Source organism: Anguilla anguilla, chromosome 2 (assembly GCF_013347855.1).
Source record: "Anguilla anguilla isolate fAngAng1 chromosome 2, fAngAng1.pri, whole genome shotgun sequence".
In the NCBI taxonomy this organism is placed as follows: domain Eukaryota; kingdom Metazoa; phylum Chordata; class Actinopteri; order Anguilliformes; family Anguillidae; genus Anguilla; species Anguilla anguilla.
In genome coordinates, this window is record NC_049202.1 from 53,001,351 (window position 1) to 53,025,015 (window position 23,665).

General features: G+C 43.2%; 2 protein-coding genes across 17 annotated transcripts in view; both read left to right on the forward strand.

Annotated features, from left to right (window-relative positions):
* Positions 1-914: 914 nt before the first annotated feature.
* daglb (diacylglycerol lipase, beta) lies at positions 915-10,901 on the forward strand. The gene is made up of 15 exons (XM_035406826.1): positions 915-1,506; positions 1,706-1,857; positions 2,257-2,431; positions 2,723-2,987; positions 4,557-4,679; positions 5,039-5,166; positions 5,280-5,406; positions 6,208-6,291; positions 6,448-6,525; positions 6,973-7,053; positions 7,628-7,755; positions 7,989-8,057; positions 8,355-8,427; positions 8,730-8,980; positions 9,983-10,901. Exons 1-15 carry the CDS (start codon positions 1,412-1,414, stop codon positions 10,176-10,178), a joined length of 2,025 nt encoding a protein of 674 aa, XP_035262717.1. The 5' UTR covers positions 915-1,411; the 3' UTR covers positions 10,179-10,901.
* Positions 10,902-12,151: 1,250 nt separating this feature from the next.
* spag9b (sperm associated antigen 9b) overlaps positions 12,152-23,665 on the forward strand; it is a 56,334-nt gene continuing 44,820 nt past the window's right edge. For 13 of the 16 annotated variants that reach the window (XM_035406950.1, XM_035406958.1, XM_035406951.1 and 10 more), the window contains exon 1: positions 12,152-12,681. In XM_035406950.1, coding sequence (XP_035262841.1) covers positions 12,382-12,681 — 300 coding nt within the window. In that variant the 5' untranslated portion in view covers positions 12,152-12,381. The remainder of the gene's footprint in view (positions 12,682-23,665) is intronic. The other 3 variants (XM_035406960.1, XM_035406961.1, XM_035406968.1) reach the window with 1 other exon arrangement.

Here is a 23,665-nt window from a genome sequence, read left to right on the forward strand (position 1 = left end):
ATCAGAACCATACATTTCACATTATAAATCCTACCCTAACAGCTCCAATGGCCAATAGATTATTCATTCGTGGAAGCTGGTACAGGGGAAAACTGTATTTATTACTTTACTCTTGGCAGCATTTACAGTGCGATTTTCTGTCATCTCCCCTTGTTTCTGGGCCTGTATCCTTGTTAAAACAGTCCAGTTGGTTATTTACTGGTGTTAAAATTGGAAATTAAATTATGATCTGCCATCTGATCTCAAAACCAGTGTCTTCCGCATATAATGCCTCTGTGCTTTTTGAGCACAGGATCATTTAAAAGTTATGGATGGATTTTGTTGACACTTGCTGAAATTATTTGATTTGGGACAAGCATTGATTTGGTTTTGGAGCTGCTACTGCAGCTGGTAAGAGGATTATAAATTGGTTGTTCATTTAAAAAATTAAAACAAAAATATATAGCTATTTAGGATAATTGTTGGGCACTCTTCAAATAGATTCAGTGGTTTTTAGAAGGTTAATTATTAACCCTTGACACTTTAAATACAATGTTTATATTCTTTTAAAGAACCACCCCTGGGGTCAACGGCAGAGTTTAAACCTCTAGACCACAGAACTGCATTACAACTGAAACGGCTATCCAAATCTGTGAAAATAAGGATTAGCTGTTCTGGTTGTAATGCAATGCTGTGGTCTTGGTGTTTAAATCTAATGTTTAAACTCCACTTAAGCACACTGCAATTGCCCCCTGGAACTTATTTATTCATTTATTCATTCATTCATACATCTATCACTGCTGATCTGAGTATCAGTCATTGTAAAGGGTGTAATTTCTGTCTACAGTACGTATCCCTGTCATATTAAATTTACCATCTTGATTCAACGGTTTCGTCAGACGGAACTACTCTCAATCACTTTGGTTGGATAGGGACTGTTATCATGTAACACGCGGGTATGACAACAACAAGGGAGGGCAACAAGCGGGGACACCAGGAGCAAGGAACTAGCGATCTGTCAGACGTTGATTTTTTGGGCTTTGTTTTCTTATTGTTGTGCAATGAAAATGAAATTGATTTTGTTTGACTGAGATTATGGTTACATGTTTATTATCATCTTAACCGTTGCGGCTAGTCGTGTCAATGTCTTGAACAGACAACAACGATGGCATGACAGCCCTGCTTGACATAATGCAATTCTTAATATTTGCTTCAAAGCAAGGGGATAATATTGTTAAATGCTATATGGTTAGCTAGCTCGTTAGCTATATACTGTTTCTTTCTCTATTGCCATCGGGATCGTAGTGTAACATCTGGTTAGGTTTGTTATGGGGACGTTCTGCTAAGCTAGCAAGCTGATGTTGCAAGAAATTGGGGAGTGGTGAAGTTTCACAACGTTGTTTGACTGGAAGTCGTAAGCTAACTTGACAGAATGCCTGGGATGGTGGTTTTTGGTCGTCGCTGGGGTATCGCAAGCGACGATCTTGTCTTCCCTGGCGCTTTTGAAGTGTTCATCAGGATTATTTGGTAAGAAATTAATTCGCTACCTAGATTACTCCCATTTATATAAGCGAACCGATTTTACAATTTAGAAAATTTATCCACTAATACATGCTCCCCTCCGTCCTTTTGAGGTCACGGACTCACCAAATGTAATTAAGTTATCTAGCTACCTATAGCTTGACAGGCAGAAGTTTCCTCTCATTCCAAACTGACTTTCTTTCAGGTGGATTGGAATTCTGGTTCTGTACACGATCCATAAAGGGCGTTTTGACTGTCCTGGTGGAACTGTCCTCCACAGTTACCTTGTTGTACTACTGGTCCTTCTTGCTGCCATCATCTTGTCGCAGTGTGCAATCGTCTACGTCAGTGCACAGGGTAAGCCTTTCATTGGGGGCTGCTGTGGTATAGGAGGCCACAGGGCCTTCTCACACAACTTATTTCAGACATGTTTGAGCATTGGGAAGTGAAAAAATAGAATATTCTGGTAATTTAACATAATTTAGTAATGCAGTTATGTGTAACTCGCTTGATTATAAATGCTTTATTGTAAACATACGTAAGTTTTATTGCTGCATTATATGTTTCCATGCTTTTTTTGTGAAAGCCACACCTTTAAAGGATAAAATGCATATACCCCAACCTTTTCACTTCCTTTACCATTGTACTCACAAAAAAGGAATAGCAGCCTTTTAGCAATTGCACGTGATGGGTTGGTAGATTCCTTTCTTTGTATATTTCTCACCTTGTACTTCTAACTTCTGTACCTCTGAACAGGGACCATTACCAACCCGGGCCCGCGGCGCTCCATCCCACTGCTTGTGTGTGTGCGGTTCCTGCTGTACCTTCCAGAGCTTGTGTGGGCCTGTTTAGGTGCCATCTGGGTGTCCGATGACAGCCGTGGCTGCGAACCGGCTGGGGTCACGGCTGTGATTTGTGCAGTAATTGCTAGGTGGGTGGGGCTAAATGTCTTAAGATGTACCTTAACTGGGCCTTTGACACCAAGCCAGGCATTATCAACTTTAATACTTGATGAATAAGGGAAGTTCTTATTATGCATATAGAAACTCTTTTTCATTGTTTTCCACTGCTCTAATGCTTGGATGCTGTCACTGTGCATACCATGACTGTTTGGCAAGTCAAGTCAAACTCAGTAAAGTGTAAAGTTTCAAGTGTAAACCAGTGGTGCATCATGGTACTGACAGGCATCGTTGTATTTCTGCCCGTCTCCCGGTCTTTGCAGCTGGATCATAGTGTTCTTCACGGGCATTGGGGTGGTGATCGTGTTTGATCCCCTGGGCAGCCAGAGGCACTCTCCGGCTCAGTATGAGCCAGGGCCCAGGGACCTGGAGAGCAGCGACTCGGCCCAGCTGCTGTACACGGCCCGCTCCCTGGCTGTGCGCGTGTGGGAGAGCCGGCTTCGTCTGCTCTGCTGCTGCCTGCCCCAGGACGACAGCCACCGCGCAGCCTTCTCCAGCATCGCCCAGCTTTTCAGCGGCTTCTTCTCGGTCAGAACACCACCCCCTTGCCTTTTCTTCAATAGCAGACAGAAATGATAGCAATCTCCTCTTCTTCAATAGCAGACAAAAATGATAGCCATCCCCTCTTCTTCAACAGCAGACAGAGAGAAATGCTAGCCACCCCCTTTTCTTCAATAGCAGACACAGAGAAATGCTAGCCATCCTCTTTTCTTCAATAGCAGACACAGAGAAATGCTAGCCATCCTCTTTTCTTCAATAGCAGACACAGAGAAATGATAGCTATCTCCTCTTTATTAGCAGACTCAGAGAAGTACTGGTGTTTCTCCCCATTATGATGTTCATGTTTTAGTTTAACTTTGTATATGGTTAGTTTAACAAGAATACTCGCTGATCAGGTTATTTAGAGGATTTTAAATTATACTTTCTATTGGAAATCTGATTTAACTACAATTTAAGAATAGTTTTTTTGGATCAGGTACATTGTTTTTTTAGCTGCGACCGAAGCTCTATAGCTCTGTCTGTCGGTCGGTCGGTTGGTTGGTCGGTTGGTCCACAAAAGTGTCCCACCCTGTAGCGGCCACAGTTTTCGCCCCAGGAGGCTGAAATTTGGCATGGAGGTTAGTCATGACTGAAGGTAGGGCTGAGTAACTTTCAGGCCGATTGACCAAGAGGGGGCATGGCGATGGGCGTGGCCTATCACAAAACGGCGCATAACTCCCGAAGGGATTCACAGATTTGCACAAGATTTTGTTGAAAGGTTGGTCATGAGCCAAAGAAGAGGTCACGTGTATGTGTCAGGGTGTGTGAGTGGATGCATGCACACATGGATGCATGTGTGTGTGCGGTCGCAGCTATGGCGGATTCACGCTTGTTTCATATTATCTGGACAAATTAAATTGATGTTCTGTTTAAAGTAGCTTGAATAATTTGTACATATAATTTACATTGTTCCTGGTATTTGCTTAGCTGTATAATAATAATTTAGAGAATGGGAAATATTCTCAGATTATGCTAAATTACACTCATGTTTATGTCTGTCAGTTTCAGGAACCCAAAAGGCTCAATTAGACTGCCTCTAGAAAACATTTATCACGGACTTGCTCTGTTGTAAAAGCTGTGTTACATAGACACCTTATGCTAAAATCACCAGAAGCAGTAGTCTAAGAAACTCTTAAGTTCTATTTTTCTTAACATGGTTCTATATGAGTTATTTTTATTAGTCAGCAGTTTGGCCTAATGTATGTTTGCATAACAGTAACTTTTTATTTTAGACGTTGCTCATTTTAGTAATATCTCTGTCCCAGTGTAATAGAATGATTTTTCCCCTCCTCAGAATATATCATGTGAACCATAATACTGGTCTCCTCTCTCAAAGTGACACTAATTTTGTTTCTCTCGAAGTGACACTATTTTTGTTACTGAGAATATTTGAATGACCAAAAATTGCTCTTTAGAGTGCAGTAGATGCATAACATTTTTGTCGTTGTAGTGCTCATCAGATTTTTCAAGTATGGCACTGTTTCTGTGAAGGCCCTGTTGCCAAGCTCTTCTTGTGTGTTTTTATATCTTAATGTTATACCCATCTTTTCTTTATAGGACACAGATTTGGTGCCCAGTGACATTGCTGCAGGCCTCTCCCTCCTTCATCAGGAGCAAGATAAGGTGGAACAATGCAGAGATCCTGATGATGTAGTGGCCCACAGCCCATCCTCTCCCATTGTGAGTAGTGGAGAATTGTGGGATATAATTGACAGCTAGAATTTTTAGTAGCATCTATGGTATATGCGGTATAGGAATACAGCTGGGAGAGGTTTGGGCTGCAAGCCCTTGGAAAAACAAAGAAAGCCAACAAGCAGAGTACTGAACTCCTGAAAGTGCCTGTGAAATTGTTGTTTGTTTCCCCCTAGTGGATCAAGTTAGGAACTAGTGATTATAATAAATGAGCATTTTTTAATGACCATTATTTTTACATTTTTAGACATTTAGCAGATTCTCTTATCCAAAGCAAATGACGCTTTTACATATTGTCAATTTAAACAGCTGGATGTTTACCAAAGCAATGCTGTGTGTGCCTACAGAGAGAGGACCTGCAGACGGAGTTGGAGAGAGCAGCCCACTGCATGCAGTTTGCAGTAGCTGCATATGGCTGGCCCTTGTACGTCTACTCCAACCCTCTCACTGGAGTTTTCAAGCTCAGCGGTGAATGGTGAGCATGCTGGCGCTGAATCTTATTTTGGTGACGTTTGCACAAACGTAATGCAGTCTGAAACTCTGTCCTCAAACCCTTGCTAGCCTTAGTACTTCCCCTGTCTGCTTTAGCTGCCGGAGCCGCAGCGCGGAGTACGACATCGTGGGTGGGGATCACCTGGGCTGCCATTTCACTTCCATTCTGCACAGCACTGGGCTGCAGTATAGAGACTTCATCCACATCAGCTTCCATAACCAGGTAACTACATCCAAGCACATCTCTCGCAAACTAAAACAACATAGGGTACCTACATACAGGCACATCACTTGCTTACTAAAGCAATATAAACAGGTAACTACATCCAAGTGCATCTGTTTATTTTCACTGGACAGCTGTATCCCTTGATAGTTACTGCACATTAGTTGGGAAAATGCAAACTGAATCATGTGTTTGAATGAAGACAACAGCTCACTTGTCTTGTTTTATCTTGCGGTGGGCTTGTTTAAGTTATAACGGTCTGAATTCAAATGATCATTTTGGTTTATTGTTTCTTCTTTATTTTGATCACATTCATGTGAGTGCATATAGTGACAGTGCAATTCAATCAAGGTCAAACATGTCAAAGGTATGAATTATAAGATCTGCTGGTTAAAACACTAAAGAGTGTGCCTGACACAGCTTTAAATTGAGTTATCTTCCAGTTTCTCAGTTTGCTGATAAACTACAAGTGTGGCTGCATGAGTGCCTGGCTTTCCCCCTCTTTTCTGCTCAGAGGGGTAATGTATCTGAGGAGCGCAGCTATATTTAGGGAATAGTGAGTGTCTTTTTTGTTCAGAATAAAAACAGTAATAACAGATGTATTCACAGACTGCAGGCCCTCACTCACTTGACTGACTAAATAATGACTGTGTCCCTGTGATGCGTACAGACAGACAGGAATAACAGTTCAGGTGCATTGCCATTGAGCACAGTGTAACAATGATAATTAGTGTCAATCCGTACAAATTGGTGCATTGTGTGTTCATGAAATCCTTTTTTCTTTGTGTCCTGTTGTCTCAGATCTATGAGATTCCATTCTTCGTGGCTCTGGATCACAAGAAAGAGGCAGTGCTGGTGGCTGTGAGAGGAACTCTGTCACTCAAGGTGAGCAAACAGTGCCGTTAATAATCTGGTTGAGGACTATTACTACACATCAACCATGACATTTTTGTAACACTTTATGATAATGGTGAATAACCCTGCCGACCTTTCACTGTTAAACACTGTTCTCAACTGCGTTCCTCTGCTGACCTTGGGCAGGATGCTCTGACTGACCTTTCAGCTGACTGTGAGAACCTACCTATAGAGGGAGTAACCGGAACCTGCTATGCTCACAAGGTAGGGCTTGTCATCACTATGAATGCTCATGCTGTCCACAAGTATGTTACCATGGAAACGGGGGAAAGTAGTCTGAATTATAAACATCAGTTTTAATTGGCTGGATTTCCTTTGCTATAGTTTGGATCAGCAAGATGAGGGTCTGTGCCAAGGCAGTGAGTCAAATTTAGCCGGACTGTGCGTGAGGCAGAAACTGCTAAATAAATCATACAAACTGCTAAAAAAATCATACTTGTACTCCAACCATCGAAAAAGAAACTCAAGGATACCGAAATATAAGAATGTATCTGAGCTTACTTACAAACTTGACTGATTAAAAAAAAACAAAAAAAACATTGCAGTTGTTTGTCATAGCTTGGAATGTGACTTGACCCCATTTTCTGAATCCCATTCACATTCGAGCGTCTCGTTTCTAGTGCGCTACAATCTCTCCTCTCTCTTTCACAGGGCATAACACAAGCTGCCAACTACATCTACAAAAAGCTCATCAATGATGGGATTCTGAACCAGGCATTCACCATTGCACCTGTAAGATCACTCATTCATGTTAAAGTTCCCAGTAGCTTTTTGCTGTGGTTTTTTGAGCAGGGAACAGTTTAAAATTAATCTGACCAAGCAGGCAACAGATGGATCCCTCCTAGGAATCTGTAACACAAATTTGATAGCCTCCAATCATCTGTTGCAAATATATTTGCAGATGTGTGAAATAGCAGTACCGTTCCAGGATTTATGTTTTGTGATTATATAACCATTTCATTAATAGATTGCACATTTGCATTGATTTATAATTGTTCATATGTCTGCAATTAATAAATATTTTGAAATGGTGGGAAAAAATACACTTACAATATCAAATATCCAGTAGATACATGGAGATGTGTAAGTTTTAAAAAAAATCTTGTGTACGATAAAGTAAATTCAAACATTTTTTTGGAACAAAATTAAATTCCTTGTAATAAAAAGCATCATAGCGGCTAAGTGCAGTATGATTCAGCAGCCCATGTCTGTGGGGGTTTGTTTTATTGTACAGAATATACTGTACGTGTGTGTCAGTGTAGTGTCCCAGCAGTAGCATGGAGCATGGCTGTCCTTCTCTCTACAGGAGTACAGGCTGGTGATCACAGGCCACAGTCTGGGGGCAGGCACAGCCTCAATACTGGCCATCCTCCTGCGCAGTGCTTTCCCCACTCTGCAGTGCTACGCCTTCTCTCCACCAGGGGGCCTCCTGAGGTAATGCTGATCCACCAGCAGGCTGTGCGTTTTCTCCATACTGAGAGTGATCTCTCATTAGACAACCTGTGACAGCTGTGGTATGACATACCCTTACCACAACTGGACAGATTTGTTCCAGTTTGAATTTCAGGCCGTTATAGTGTGAGATTTGACCTTGTGTGGATGTGATCTCAAAAAATGCTGGCGATGTATGTGTGTCGTTTATACTGTCCTCCTATCTCACCCCACAGCAAGGCTCTGGCGGATTACTCCAGGGAGTTTGTGGTGTCTGTTGTGCTGGGGAAGGACCTGGTGCCACGGTGAGCAGGGCGATGAAGTTAAAGGAAATGAACCCAGAGGGGTGGGGCTGTATTGAAAGTGTCCTGGGCACTCGGTGATGAGACTGTATTGTAACAAGCTCATATTCAGCTGTTACTCTTGTTCCTCGGTATATTGGAGGAACTATAATTAGCATTGCTTAATCATAACCCCTCTTGAAATATTGATATTGTATCTGCAGTGGTTTGTCTCAGGGTACATGACTGTTGAATGTCCTGGCGCATACTACCTGTGAAGCCGTGGTTTTCCCCTTTGACTTCCCCCTTCATTTTGGCCAGGTTGAGTATTCCCAATATGGAGGACTTGAAAAGAAGGATCCTAAAAATGGTTTCCAACTGCAGTAAACCAAAGGTGAGAATATTATGATAAATGAAATGCAGATCAGATAGTTAATGTCCTGCCCTTACCACAACTTTGTGTCCTTACCACAAATCTACTCTATTTTGAATTTTAGGCCATTACAGTCTGAGAGTTGACATTATGTGGATGTGATCTCATAAAAGGCTTGTGATCTGTGTGTGTGTGTGTGTGTGTGTGTGTCAGAGTTTGATGATCACTAATTATATAGAGTTTGGCCCTGTGGAGTCACATGACAGGAAGTGTGGCCTCTTCACTTGACCATGGGTGATCACACGTCTCTCCCAATCTTACAGTACAAGATCCTGCTCCATGGCTGCTGGTATGAGATGTTTGGGGGTGAGCCTGACGACTTCCCCACAGAGCTGGAGAACCGCCGGGAGGAGGAGCTCAGCCAGCCGCTGCTGGGGGAGCAGAGCCTCCTGCTGCACCACTCCCCCTCCTACCAGAGCCTGGACTCGGAGGAGTCGCCCAGTCACGTCACCCACCTGCCTCTCTTCCTGCCAGGCCGCATCCTGTACATCACTGAGGACGGGAGCCCGCGCAGGTCCGCTGGCCTGTGCACCACAGCATGTGCACACTGATCTGCCTTTCCTTACAAGGCTAACAGCACTCAGTGGTTGTTATTATATAGAATATATATTCGTAACCACTGTGTGTTGTGTACGAACACTACATGGCCAGAAGTATGTGGACACCTGAGATCCAACGTCTCATCCAAAATTGTGGGCATTAATATGGAGTTGGTCCACCCTTTGCTGCTGTAACAAATTCCACTCTTCTGGGAAGGCTTTATACAAGATTTTAATCTGTTGCTGCAGGGATTTTTTTTCTAGTAAGCCATGAGACCATTAATAAGGATGGGCACTAATTGGGTGATTAGGCCTGGCTCGCAGTTGGCTTTCCAGTTGATCCCAACAGTGTTGGATGGGGTTGAGTTCAGAACTTGACTGTGCAGGCCAGTCAAGTTCTTCGGCACCATTCTTGACAAAACCATTTCTATATGGACCTTGCTGTGTGCCCAGGGGCATTGTCATGCTGAAACAGGAAATGGCCTTCCCCAAACTGTTGGGGAAGCACAGAATCATCTAGAATGGGATTGTATGCTGGAGCATTAAGATTTCCTCAGCCCCAGACCAAGGGGTGTCCAGATACTTTTGATCATGTACTGTATGTTATATGTTTTGTTTTTTTTGGTGGGCCTCTGCATCACGTGGTGAACAGGCAGACAAACTTGAAATAAGTGTTGGTTGCTGCCTTTTATCAAGTCCACGAACTGAAGAAGACCAAAACCTTCAAACATAAAATGAGGAAACAGCCAACAAAGCATTCATTGGGGGAAAAAGGCAGGCAGAAAGTCCGTAAAAGAAAAGCCAGAAAACTGGAGCACACAAAACCACCGCAGCCTTTCAGCCAGCCAATCCTCCAAACTGTCCTCTAATAGGCTTGACAACCAGGCCTTTTATTAGGCCCAATGATTAGGTAATTTGCTGCAGCCATAGTGATTACAATGAATTACCGCAACTGACATCTCTGTCTCTTGGTGCAGATCGTGTTTCTCCCCGGTGAGGTACCGTGCCGAGTGGTCCAGTGAGACGGCTTTCTCCAGCATCCTGATCAGCCCGCGCATGATCACTGACCACATGCCTGACGTGGTGCAGCGTGCCCTCCAGAGCCTGACTCAGGACCGGCCTTTCTCCCTCTGCCCATCCTCCCTCAACAACAGCCATCTCAACGTCATCTGAGTCCCCGTCCCTCTGGCGCGCGGATCTGTGGGCCACCTGAGATGATGCAACAGAGGAGGCCAATAGTCGAATGCCATATGCCGTCTACAGCTGTTTTCTCCAGACTGTGAAAGGGCCTTTTTTCGTTTGTTTCCATTTCAGCTGAACGATTTCATGAATGACACTGCACCTTATGGATAGTGCTCAGTGTACATTTGTTAATGTTTTACTGTGATTGTTGTGCTTGTGTTCTCAGATGATTGTATTTCACAGTCTGGTCTTGGACTTTGGTGTCATATGACAGAACAAAAAGGAGAAGGTATTTTAAGGGTGTAACTGCTTGCTCTACTGCGTGAATGAGGCTAGAATAATCAGGATGAACAGTGCCTATGCATTGAGAAACTGTCTTGGAGAACTCAGCACTTGTTGAACGTGTCACAACTTAATGTACCTACTGTACAGCTACACTATTGTTTTTCTATATAAAAGCTGTAATGCACGGTAATTTATTTAAGTATGTTTATAGCATGAATGTATGAGAGCTGAGTTTCTCAACTGATATTTATGATGGTTTGTGATTTGATGTAATGTGCTATACAGAAAGGATGTTAATTTCCCAGCTGATGTATATAGAAAGGAAGTGCTCTCTCTACTATTCATTTTTTTCTTCTGTGCTTACATATCATTTATTGTGGCTTGGAAAATGATAAAATACTGATTAAAGCACATTTCATGAAAATGTAAGTTGTCATATTTTTGAACAGGTGATTGTGAAAAATTATGTTTTAGCTTAAGTTTTAAGTCATTTAGTGTCTCCCCTTGGACCAACTGGGCAACTTTTTCTGTACAAAAGTGCAATTCATTGTGATTGGATCAGTTTTCACACAATTATTGACTGAAATATTTAACGGGATGAAGGATTTACTAAAATAATACATTTAAATTATCTAGAGTTAAATAATGATTCCTATTAGTTTATAGAAACTGATAGTCTAAACTCAAAGCAGTCTTGTGACCTTTTATCTGTGGAAACTTGTGTGTTATATGAGATCACACATACTGTCTATTAAAAATGCCTAAGTAGTTCCTAAAGCACTGCATCCTTTATTTACAGTAAAACAGTCCCGGTATTGCATTGTGGAGATATACATTTTTATGGAAGATTTATTGATAAATCTATTACATGTGGTTATATAGGATTGAGCAGTGGATGCAGTTAGCCGATGGCATGTAAAAGAGAAAGCTGTGCTGCTTGTCAAGCAATGTTGCCTTTAGTTGTATACACAGTTGCATACTTGTAAGACATGTATTGTACGCATGCAACATTTAGAATGACAATGGTACCTACCCCCCTCCCCTGATTAAAAGTTCTTTGGAGTAGCAAAGACATGTCCTTTCACACACTAGAACTGCTGTACAATACAATGTAAATACAAAATACTCTGCTTCCACAATAATCCACATGTGTAATGTGTAATGTGTCTGTGAGGTGATTGTAAAGGTGAAGTATGCACAAGTATTGCATGGTAAGATAATAATGTTATATGTTTGCTGTTGTTGCAAGTGTACGTCAGTTCATTTTTGTATATTGCTCTTTATTTGGAAAGACTTAAAGACTACCAAAACTCAAGCACTGTTTAAGATTCTTCCTGTAAATATAAATTTTTCCGTTTGGGAACGGTGGTTTCTTTTCATAAACCATTGTCAAATGTGTATAGCACAATATGGTTGAAATGAAACTGCCATGAAAAAGCCATTCTAAATATTTACCATTCACTTTTTGAATTCATTTGTCTATTGTAGTCATTAGTTTAACATTTTTATGGGGCTAAAACATAAGAACTTCTGGTAACAGCCAATGAAACATGAGACTGCATTCAGCACTGAAGAATTTACGTATGCTTGACAGTATATTTTCCTAAATCGACACTGATTATTATTACACCCTTTCCGTTATTCCCTCCCATAGTGTGACGTCATCACGTGATAGTCTCGTCAACAACTCAGCTGTTGAAGCCAGCAAGGAAGACTGGAGCGGCGGGAGGAAAGATATCGGTCCCTTTAAGGGAGGGACTGCAAGTTCTCCGGATTTCATTTATTATCTCTAGATAATATTTGTAGGGGTTCTGTTCACGTTTACTTGTATTTAACAATCATATCGGTCGGATAGCTACTGAAGCATATCTTTAAAATAACTGTGCGTAATCGCAAGAGAAAGGCGAAAATGGAGTTAGAGGACGGAGTTGTGTACCAGGACGACCCGGGAACGTCTGCTATGATGTCGGAGAGGGTATCGGGCCTGGCCAGCTCCATCTACCGCGAGTTCGAGAGGCTGATCGGGAAATATGACGAGGACGTGGTGAAGGAGCTTATGCCGCTTGTCGTGGCGGTGCTGGAGAACTTGGACTCTGTCTTCGCCGAGAACCAGGAGCACGAAGTGGAGCTGGAGCTTCTTAAGGAGGACAACGAGCAGCTCATGACTCAATACGAGCGGGAGAAAGCGCTGAGGAAACACGCCGAAGAGGTAAGGTTCGAGTCACAGACCGAGTGAGAAGCAGCAAGTTACGCGATAGGCAGAGTGACTTGCGTTTGTTAGCTGGCAAGCTAGGCCACCTTATAATACTGTGATCTATACTAGCTATCGAGAATTAGCTAACACTACCCGACCGACTTGATTGGCTACGGATTCACAAACATGGGCATAGCTAACTCGCTAAATAGTTGAGTGCTTAGTCTATACGTAGGCGTAACTGAAATCCATTTGAATAGGCATTCTCCGACAGTTATCCGGAGGGTAATTTAAGCATTGTTATTTGCTTACCCTAGATTTCCAAATAATCTTGCTTGAAAACCACCCTTCAACCACCGTACCGCAAGGTAGTTCTAGCTAGCTACTTAACCACTCGTTGGCGAAGTGGCTCTGGCCCAGTCGTTGCTGCAAATCGTGTCTTCACATTTGCTTGGAAATTATCAGTTTGCAGCCAAAGAGCTAACGTGTTCGTTGGCTTCCTATCATAGTTTGTCTCGCATGGGATTCTAAGTTCGTTGTCCAGCTGTATAGTATCGTTGGTAATTCTATTTACGTTCAGTTGCAAACTTGCTAGCTAACTATAAAATAAATGCCAAGCACACAACGTTAGCTGGCTGGCAACTAGCTACCCCCACAATGATTTTGCATTGAAAACAATAAATCTGCGCATTGAGGCGGGGGAACTTATGGCACGGTGACGAGCTATAAAATGTGCATTGAAATGTCTCGGGCTGCCCTCCCATTGTAACTGTTGCCGTGCATGCAGCTGCGACCCTGAAAGCAATGTATTCAGGCAGAGATAAATCTTTAGATGGCTCCTACACAGTCGGTGGTCAGATGTCTTAGTTGCGACGGGGATCCTGATAAGCATTTAGAGTGTGAGGCTTTGTTTAGAGGTCTCACTGAACTGGAATTTGCTTCTGTTAAGGAAGGAATACTTGCATAGCGATAAATTCGACAGTTGCACAGCGCTGCCACGTTGTTATGGTGCAGTGGGAGCTGTCATATACTTGATAAAAACATTTTTATGCGAGCTTGAATAGTATCAAATTGCATTATTTTATCGATTTTTGTTCTAAAAACTCAATGAGTTTTGCTTGACCGATGTTTGATCATCTTATAAAGTTTATCATCTATGCAACGAGACAGTTCTTCGTAAAATTAGTTTATTTGCATAAACTCTAGATTTTCATTGAACAGAAAACTGACGCTTTGTTGGGACACTCGACAATGTTAAAGTAAATTTGCAGTAACTTCATTTTACTGTACATGTTACATTTTATACATTTAGCAGAGGCTGTTATCCAGGGAAACATACGCAGAGGTTTTTTCACAGCTGGACATTTACTGAAGCAATTCAGGTTAAGTACCTTGCTCAAGTCTACAACGGCAATGCCCCACCTGGGATTTGCTAGCCCAGTTCCCTAGCCATTGTGCTACAGTGCCCCATTTTAATTGTAGGTCCTTTATTATATCATATTTCCCTGATGGAATTTGAACTTACGGTGGCTGCACTTGTTCAGAACCTCATACATAGTAGATAGCTCAGTTTTCCTTGTAATGAAGTAGAAATCGATGTACCTGATCCACAGGAGTACAATTGTACCTATTTACTTGTTTTGTATAGTCAAATACAAAGGCGATTACTTGCTGTGAAGTCATCTGAAAGTCTTGTCCCTAACTGTCCTCAAGTATTGTGTAAATGAGATCGAGATTAGATGTTTTTCTCCTCTCTCTGTTCCTTTTTTTGGCTGGGGGGTTTTTGGTGGGGATGGGTGAAATGGAGCAAGGGTGTCCTGTATTTTGTGCCATGTAATATCCTACTGTTCCTGTTTAATTGACAATGATAGTGTGATGGAAAATAAAAATGACTAATTTAAAAGCAAAAAAGAAACTGATATGGCAGAGTTTGGGGTTATGTTTGTTTAGTTCATATACTCAAAATGATTATGGCTTCTGCGATTCCCTCACTGTTACCACACAAACCACACAAAAGAAACCCCAAAGAAGATCTCAAAGCAAAGAACTCTATGCAACCTACAAAACACAAACACGCAGCCAACTACAAACCACCCGAAAGAAAGATCTCCCCTGCCTCATACTTCCGGGCTTATATTGGGCCACAGGCAGGTGGAGGCAATCAAGCAATTAGGCAATCAGGGAACTACCTCCACCTGCACTACCCAGACCAGCAGAGGCAGGGGACGTGACACTCACACATTCATCTATTTGCAGTTTATTAAATGGAAAGGATATCAATTCTTACTTAAACGTTCTGTTTCCCCTTATCATCTGCTTGAAATGTCAGAAACTTCCACTTTAAAACATTTGGCCAGTGGAGATTCCACCAAAGCGTCATGAATTTCTCAGTTATGGAATTGTCATTGAGAACAAATGTCACTACAACTCAACTTCTGCTTGTAATCTCGAGCTTGTCCTAGCTGGTTATGAAAAACAGTGGCAAAGAATTGAGTACACTGATGTAATAATCATTTGATATTAAATGCATTATCTCATAAATTCATGGACAGCCATTAGAGTAGAACATAGCCCATTATGTTTTGAAATGTTTGGAGAGAAAACATTGTATTGTGCCATCAAAGACTTTGCTAAAGATTAAGCTCATTTTTGCGAAATTTTGTTATGCCAGCTGGGCAACATTGGTAGCACCGTTCCAAAGGAAACAAAGGAAAATAATGTTTGAAAGATGCAAGCAGTTATTGGTAGTAAGTGTGGTCCTACCATGACAGTATGTGTTATCAACACCTGCTTCTGAACAGCCTTTGGACACTGATTGGGTTTGATGGACATGGGTATCCTCCACACGAGTGAGAATTAAATGTGAGATTAAAAGCAAAAGGTTTTGAGGGAAGTCATGATCAAAGTAGTTTGTCATAGTTACTTAGTTTTGATCACATTTTCTTCATCTCTGTCTTTTGACTCATTTTCTTTTTTTAAGTGCAATTATGGCTCATCCTGTGGTATTCAGGTTGACACGTCTTTACTATCAGTGAAGCACCCTGTGTGGAGGACCATAGAGAGAGGTTGTTCTTGAGAAGTCCAGTGCCATTCCCACTCTTCGTTTGATTTTGTAGGCAGCTCACTAGCGAAGAGAGAGCTCTGTTCATCTCAAGTGTCTGCCAGTCTGCTGACAAGTCTCTATGGTTATTATTCTGAAAGTGTGACTTAAATCATAACTTGTTACTTGGGTGCAATGTTTTTTTCATGCTTCTTTTCTGATTAATAATTTGGGGGTAGGGGTCCTTCGCTCTGTGCTGACTATTGATTTGCTTAATTAGATCTACCGCCTTGTCAGTTTTCATTCCATCTCTGATTCAGGTTCATTACGCCTGATTAGGTGCATATGATTGGGTTTGCAGCTGTGAATATTTATGATTTTATCACCTGTTGAAGTGCAGATTGCATTGGTAAATTAAAGTACTGAATTAATCTATAATTTCTTTTGTAGCTCTAAATGTGTAGAATAAAGAAGCTATAAATAAGACAAGTCCTTAAGTATATTTTCATATCTTTTTTCTGTCAGGATATTCAGTTCAAGTGGAGAAATAAAGACCACAGCAGGTAGTGGATGTAAAAGGCGCCAGGTTGTGGTCATATCAGCCATGGTCAATGTGTTTCCAAAGTTACGTTGTAGACTGCGACATAACTGGGATTTCACATTCCTAATGTTCACAGCTTGCATTTTTCCTGCACAAAACACGACAGAAATGTAATGGAACACATGGGGCAGCAAGTGGAGAACGCGATGGGCAGTGGACTCACAGAAGATGCAACGGAAGTGAAGTCACATTTTACAGGAGGATCACACATTTGACATGGCTACTGTAAGGAGCGTAGATGTCCTTCCCTGATTACACCGCAGGCTTCAACTCAAAGGAAGTGCTGGCAAATGAATTGCTTCTGTTTCACATATTCCTCACATCACCCTCAAGATTTGTATTGACACAGCACAGAGATACAGCCAGTTTCTGTGGTTAATGGAAAAGGACCTGTCTACCCCGTCTTAAACTCATATTTAGGCCTATGTGCTCCATAATTTTTTTTCATGTTTCCATCTTGACTGGGGGTTTCTAATCAACGGGTAACAGCTCAACTAACAACATATTTTTTAGGCCTTTTTTAACCCTTTGCCCATTTACCTTGCTGAACTACAACACCCAATTGTTAATGCCCACCTGGGTACTTCTGGATCTATGCAGGCTCAACTGTATGAATATTTCCAGCTACACTGCTGACATTGAGTGGTCTGGAAAGACCTGGAAGCCACAATATACTCTTAAAGACAATGTGTATCATCTACAAGGCTTGTTGGGTCGAAGGCACATTATCTTAAGAATGGTGAATACCACAGAGAAGGGTCGATCAGTTTTGGCCCTATGCAAGGTTCCCCCCATACTCTGCCTCAGCAGGGAGTTACATCACATGGTTTCCTGTCCTGTCCTTTCCTCTGCGGGCGGACACAGGAAAGCTCAGCTCTAGTGCGGCACTGACACATAGGAGGGCAGTGGCAGTCTGCAGAGGGGCTGAAGAAAGGGTCTGTTGCAGCAGGGCACTAGGAGCTTGTCACTAGTCTTTCTTGCATCACTGGGGAAGCATAGGACCGTGTAATTAAGAACACACCCAAGACTGCAAATGATGATAAAACAAGTATGGACAAAAGGCATGCTGATTCATGGGTAAATTTAAATAAATCAGCATTTGGCAATAGTTCATCAAATCTGTAGAGTTCAGGCTACATTGTAATTTGGGTATTTTGATTCTGTCACTTGCCTCGATGCCATCTTATTGAGGTTTGTGAGTGTTTGCTAAACCGCTCTTCAGAGCCAGGTTTAATTATTGAGGAATGGGAAGACTTTGAGTCTGAAAGCTCTTTGGATCCAAAAAAAGTCTTCTCACACGTAACGAACAGGATATGTGCCTCCCTGTCCCCACAGCCCCCCCCTTTCCCCTTCCCCTATTTACACCTGTAGCCAATGCTGCTGTGGGAGGAGGTCTAGCAAACCCACGCTGCTGTTCTGTATGAGCCATGACTCTGTACTGTAGTCAGAAAGACATGATCTGGTGATAGTAAGCTTGGAGTAATGTCCCACTGGTGCAGTGCTGTGGTCTGTGCATAGGCCTGTTTCTGTATTTGCACGGGACACTAATAAAAGAGCTGAATGGTGGCAATATCATGGCTGCCCCTAGTACACAAACCTCTGTTGAAAGAAGCAACCGTAAGGAACAAGATAATCTGATTTAAGTGGTATGTGGAAGAGATTACTGAGTACCTGTAATTTGTGCGATAAAAATGAATAGGGCCTTTCAGATTTTGTGGAAATGACTAAATGAGGGGCAGTAGTGGAAGCAGGTTACTTGTGTCTTTTAGCTGTACGCAATACACGACTCTGGCTGTAGTAACAGAAGTGTTGTGTGGCTTTAGAATCATTCCCCGAGTGATTTGATGCATTCTGTTCTCCATCTTTTCTTTTCCAACAGAGAGTCAGTTAGGTGAAATTGATTGAGGTGTGTTCAGAAAGGCCTGTGGTAAAAGCTGTGGTACTGAGGCTCAGAGATGGTGCGGTTGCCTGGTTCTGACCGCTCTTCAGCATAGGCTGCTGTTCTTTAGGAAGATCATGTCACAACGCACCTTTTGTCAGTGTGTGTTTATCAGTGTCATAGTTGCTAGTACCGGCTCTCTTCTGATGCATGTAACGTCGAGCAGCTGCTTCTTTGTGCAAGTTGAGCTTGCACAGACGTGAGTTGCAGGAAGAGTAGGACTGGGTCCCAGTGACTAGAGCTGAGATACCATCACCCCAGGAGACTAAATCCCTTCTTCACTGGGCAACATTAAGATCAATTGTGCGTTATCCAGTGGGGCACGATCCCAGACATGGGGCATGTCCACACATGGGACCAGTGCCTTGACAGGATGAGCCACCCAGTTGCCCCCCCATGCGGTTTTTATTGCATTTTTTCTGGGACCTCTGCTATGGACTGACACCTTCAGTTGTGCCTGTCCCTCATGTGCAGTGACGCGTCATTTAGCTGTGCTTAAATATAATGCTTTCATTTCTAAGCTTTAGTTATATAAACTACAGCTAAAATCTGCAGTGTGTAGGGGAATGTGTCATTATCTTCAGATTTTGGCCTATAACCTCAGGGATCATTTTAGATGAACAGTAGTGCGAAGTTAAAGGAGTCACAAAAGTAACTCTTAAACCTGGATGGCTTTTAAACTTTCGTCTGCAATAATTTCAGAGACGCTCATTTTTCTGTGTGAGAAAGAACATTCCAGAGCCTACTGTTTAACTTGGGGTGGTGTTACAACTCACAGGAAAGGGCATGTTTCTGTATGCCTGCAGTGCATTCTTTGACAGAACGGCAGAAGTCCAAAGGCCCCAAATGAGCAGAACACTGTAGGCATGGCAATGGCAGTCGCGGCCTTGGTGAGCTGGCATCTGTGAATAGCGCTGGGGAGAGTCCAGCGGCTGGCAGGGATTGGTTGGTGCTGGTAAGGGGATCTCCCACAGTCTGCCAGACGGCAGGTGGGTCTGAATGACACCACACCTAGCTGTCGCGTTGGGAAACCTCATCCACTCGTCTCGTCCTCGGCTGTTTCACACAATGTGGCCTGCGTATGCCCCATGCATTATTTAAAGAGAATTGTAAATTGTTGTACTTGGCTCTATCACTCAGTCATCATGCACTGGCCCCACTTCCTTATGTTCCTCAGGCTTGCAAGCAGCTGCTTATTTCAGTGCACCTTTGTTTGTGTGCAGGTGTGCTAATCTGCTGCTCAGGCCAATGTACAGAGCCATACGTTTCAACACACAAACTTTGCTCTTTTGTTCTTGGTATGAGGTGTTGTGTGGTGTCTTGTTGCTCATGTTAAGCAGTAAATGTCTGGAAATTAACTACTTGAGACTAATTTTAATGGCTCAGACTTGTGTATTCAGTATTGGTTCATTTACTGCTAACTTGATTTATCTTTTTTACTGATTGAAGTGTGCGTGTTTTTGCCAGTTTCATCTTAGCCTGTCTGATTTGCCCTGCTTGATGGCTGGTCTCACATATGACGGACTCTTGCAGATCGGCATAGTCCCTTTGTGTGTGCTTTTATGTCTGTTGTAATGGCCTCACATGTTAAACTGTATAAAGTATGATTGAAAAGCACGTTTTATCGTTCTTCCTCCTCACAGATTTTTGTGCAATGTGTTTTCTGTGCAATTTAATTGTTCATTTAATTGTCCTTATAAGGTTAAGTGTGTGTGTGAGTGAAGTACCGGCTGTCCTCTTTGGGTAAATAGCCACAGACTACTCTGTGTAATTGACTGTAACAAAATGTCCTGCTTGTGGTGTCATGGTGTCACTGATTGTCTGAAAAGGCCATTTCATCAAGCAATCCTTTTTCCAAGGAAAACACAACTTCATGTTGCTTTGTCCAAAGAAAAGCTCAGGACAAACATGCCAAGTGTTGGAGGTAAAGTGTTAAAAGGATCAGGCCTATATGTTTTGGTTCCTTGCTATTTTTACATCTATCATTTCAGCACATACATTATGTAGATGGTGTATTTTTTTTGTATAATAGTGAAATGATCGTCGATTGTCGTTTTGTTTGTATACTGTAGTGCTGCTTCTGTTTTGCCCGGTGCTTCCTCGAGCATCAGACAGGGAAAGGCCCAGAGAGAATGGGAAGGCCTGAGCTCAGAATGGGGCATTGGTGGGCCGCTTCGCTGAACACAGGGACACTCCTCATAGCCGGTGCTGCTGAGCGTGCAGTCAGAAGCAGGAGTCCTCCGCTCACCTCCTTTGCATCTCCTCTCCTTTCGCTTGATTACCGGCCAGTGAAAAGCAGCCTCTCGGCTTGCAGGCTGGATTACAGTCAGCTGCAGCTCTCCTTTTGTTCTTACAAGTTGTGCTGAAAGGCTGCAGAGTGTTGCTGAAATGGGGAGGGGGGGGGGGGGGGGGGGGGGGGGGGGGGTGGGGGTTGTTGTTGGGATCTGGGTCTCTATCCCTCTCGAAACGTGGCCTGTCTGGAGATTCCTCTCGTTACCTCCAGTGTGTCAGGTGATCCCTTGTCGTCCTGCTCCAATCAGGAGAGCGATCGCGAACGACGCCTTGGCTGGAGACCGGTGCCCGAAGGGACGCTGCTGGCCGAGTAAGCGTAGCCGCTGAACTTTCGGATGATGCTGTTTGTGCTTATAGCCGCCTCCTCAAGCACTGTGTCTTCCACGGTCAGAGCAGCGCTCCATGGTCAGAGCAGAGCTCCACGGTCAGAGCAGAGCTCCATGGTCTGAGCCAGGCTCCACGGTCAGAGCCAGGCTCCACGGTCAGAGCCAGGCTCCACGGTCAGAGCAGTGCTCCATGGTCAGAGCCAGGCTCCACGGTCAGAGCCAGGCTCCACGGTCAGAGCAGCGCTCCACGGTCAGAGCAGAGCTCCACGGTCAGAGCAGAGCTCCACGGTCTGAGCCAGGCTCCACGGTCAGAGCCAGGCTCCACGGTCAGAGCCAGGCTCCACGGTCAGAGCCAGGCTCCACGGTCTGAGCCAGGCTCCACGGTCAGAGCCTGTCTCCACGGTCAGAGCCAGGCTCCACGGTCAGAGCCAGGCTCCACGGTCAGAGCAGGGCTCTGCGGTCCTTCTCATTGCGGTTCTACAGGCCATCGGCCAGCGGGCTAAATCTGCACGTCGTAGTGATAACTCTCTCGAGTTGTCACTTCATTCGCTTGGCAGGAGTCTGAAGGCAAACAGTCTTTCTTTGCAGTTCATTGTTTGTCTCATTCATTTACACTGGTCCAAAGAGCTGAGCTAATGTGAACTTTTGAAATGCCACATACGTGCTGTTTTAAGGTCTGCAGACAGAATACCAGCTCTGTTCCTAGTGTGTACTTAACTCTGTCACCTGCTTCTGTTCTATGCATTCTCAGATTTGCAAGGGCTTCTAAGATTTTGTGCCTTTGTTAGCAGCTGGCACAATGTAAACTGTTCATAGTGGCACACAAATTGATATATGCTGTGATTTGAACTGGCACTCTTACTAGACAGTGGTTGCACTAGCTATATATTTTAAAAATTCATCTAAAATGCTTGTATGAAGCATCTTGCGGCATAGGCTACATGTTTCTGCATAATATACAAAAACTACATGGAACTTGATTCTATAGTGAAATGGTCTAAGGGCACAATGGAATCAGTGGTTCCGTATTTCACAGGCAATTAGTATGCGAGTGTTACTGTACACTTAAGTTCTCTTTTTGCATAGACTGCTGATACCACATTCTTGTGTTGCTTAAAGAGAAAATTATCCTGTGAGCCTGCTAGTGTTCTACACTGGAGGACAGAAGCAGATTTTGAATACTGAGGAGATTGATCACCCACGCTCTCCCACTCTAAAGCTGCCCAGCTCTGTTTAGGATAAGGACCGAGGGGTGACACATTCCTCTCGCAAGACTCCTGAAAGGAAGTGGGTGGTGATGGGAATTTTCAGGAAAAAAAGGGCCTTGCCTGATTTTCTCTCTCCCATCAGGATGTTTTGCAGAGAGCCTCTTTCTCTCATACTGACGTCACACCGCAGGAGATCCTGAGGGGCTCCTGCAATGCTCACATCCACATTCCTCCATGCCCTGGAGTTTCAAGACCACTTGACTTCAGCACTGCTGAGTGCATTCGAGCACTGCTGTTGGCTACCCAGTTCTCTTTTACCTAAAACTGAATGTTGATGATTTAAGGTCATGCAGGTCAGCTAAGGGGCACAAGTGTGCTGATATGGATACAGCTGTGGATGTTTTCATTTGAAGATGGTGCTTCTGCACTCCAATTCTTGTTTCATTATACAGTGCTGTGAAAAAGTAATTGCCCCTTAACCTTAATAATAGGTAGCGATAACTGCAACCAAATGTTTGCCATTAGATATCAGTGTTTCACATCGCTATGGAGGAATTGTTGCCCACTCGTCTTTGCAGAACTGCTTTAATTTCCACAAATTGGTTTTTCGAGCATGAACTGCTAATTTCAGGTCCTACCACAGCATCTCCATTGGGTTCAAATCTAGACTTTGACTAGCCCGCTCCAGAACTTTAATTTAGTTTCTTTTCAGCCGTTAAGATGGGAACTTGCTTTTGTGTTTTGGGTCATTGTCTTGCTGCATAACCCAATTGAACTTCAACTTAAGGATTTTCTGGTACAGAGCACAATTCATGGTTCCGTCAGTAATGGCAAGTCGTCCAAGTCCTGAGGCAGCAAAGCATCTCCGCACCGTCACATTACCACCTCCAAGTGTTCTCCGTTTGGAGATAATGGCTCTCACTGTGGTTCGATGGAGTCCCAGAGATTTAGAGATGTCTTTGTAACTCTTTCCAGACTGATATTTCAGCAACTTACTCTCTCTGTTCTGGAAATCCCTTTGATTGTGGCATCGTGTGCTTGTAGAAACTTGTGATGACTACTTCACTCTGATGGTAAGGTTCTGTATGGATGTGGTTTAGATTCAACAGGGCTGGCTGCAATCAAACCTGACTTTGATCACTCATCTAGTTACCAATTAAATTTGGTTAATTGGTTGAATGAGTAACTTATGGGGCAATTACTTTTTCACAGTTGTGACATTGGTGTTTGATAACTTATCAATTTGTGTCTTAACAGCTAGCAATGGTTCTTAGAGTTACGAGGCATGCATCTGTGCAGTTTAAGTGCTGCTTCTGTCTGCCACACTGAGCAGCAGAGAACAGCCCTTGGTGCAGTAGTCTTATATAATCACTCCATGGCCCTGTGGTTCTATTACTGGGGTACTGCAGGTCCCTCCCTGGGGCTTTTCATATGATAACTTCCTCTCCATTGAGAATTCTCTTGGTTTGTGCATCCTGATGATGGATGTACCCTCTCCCCAGTCCCTCATTCTCCCCCTTCTGTGAATCCAGGACTTTGGGTGGGGCAGTTTCAGGCCTCACCTACTGCGGGAGAAACACTGACCAACACCCC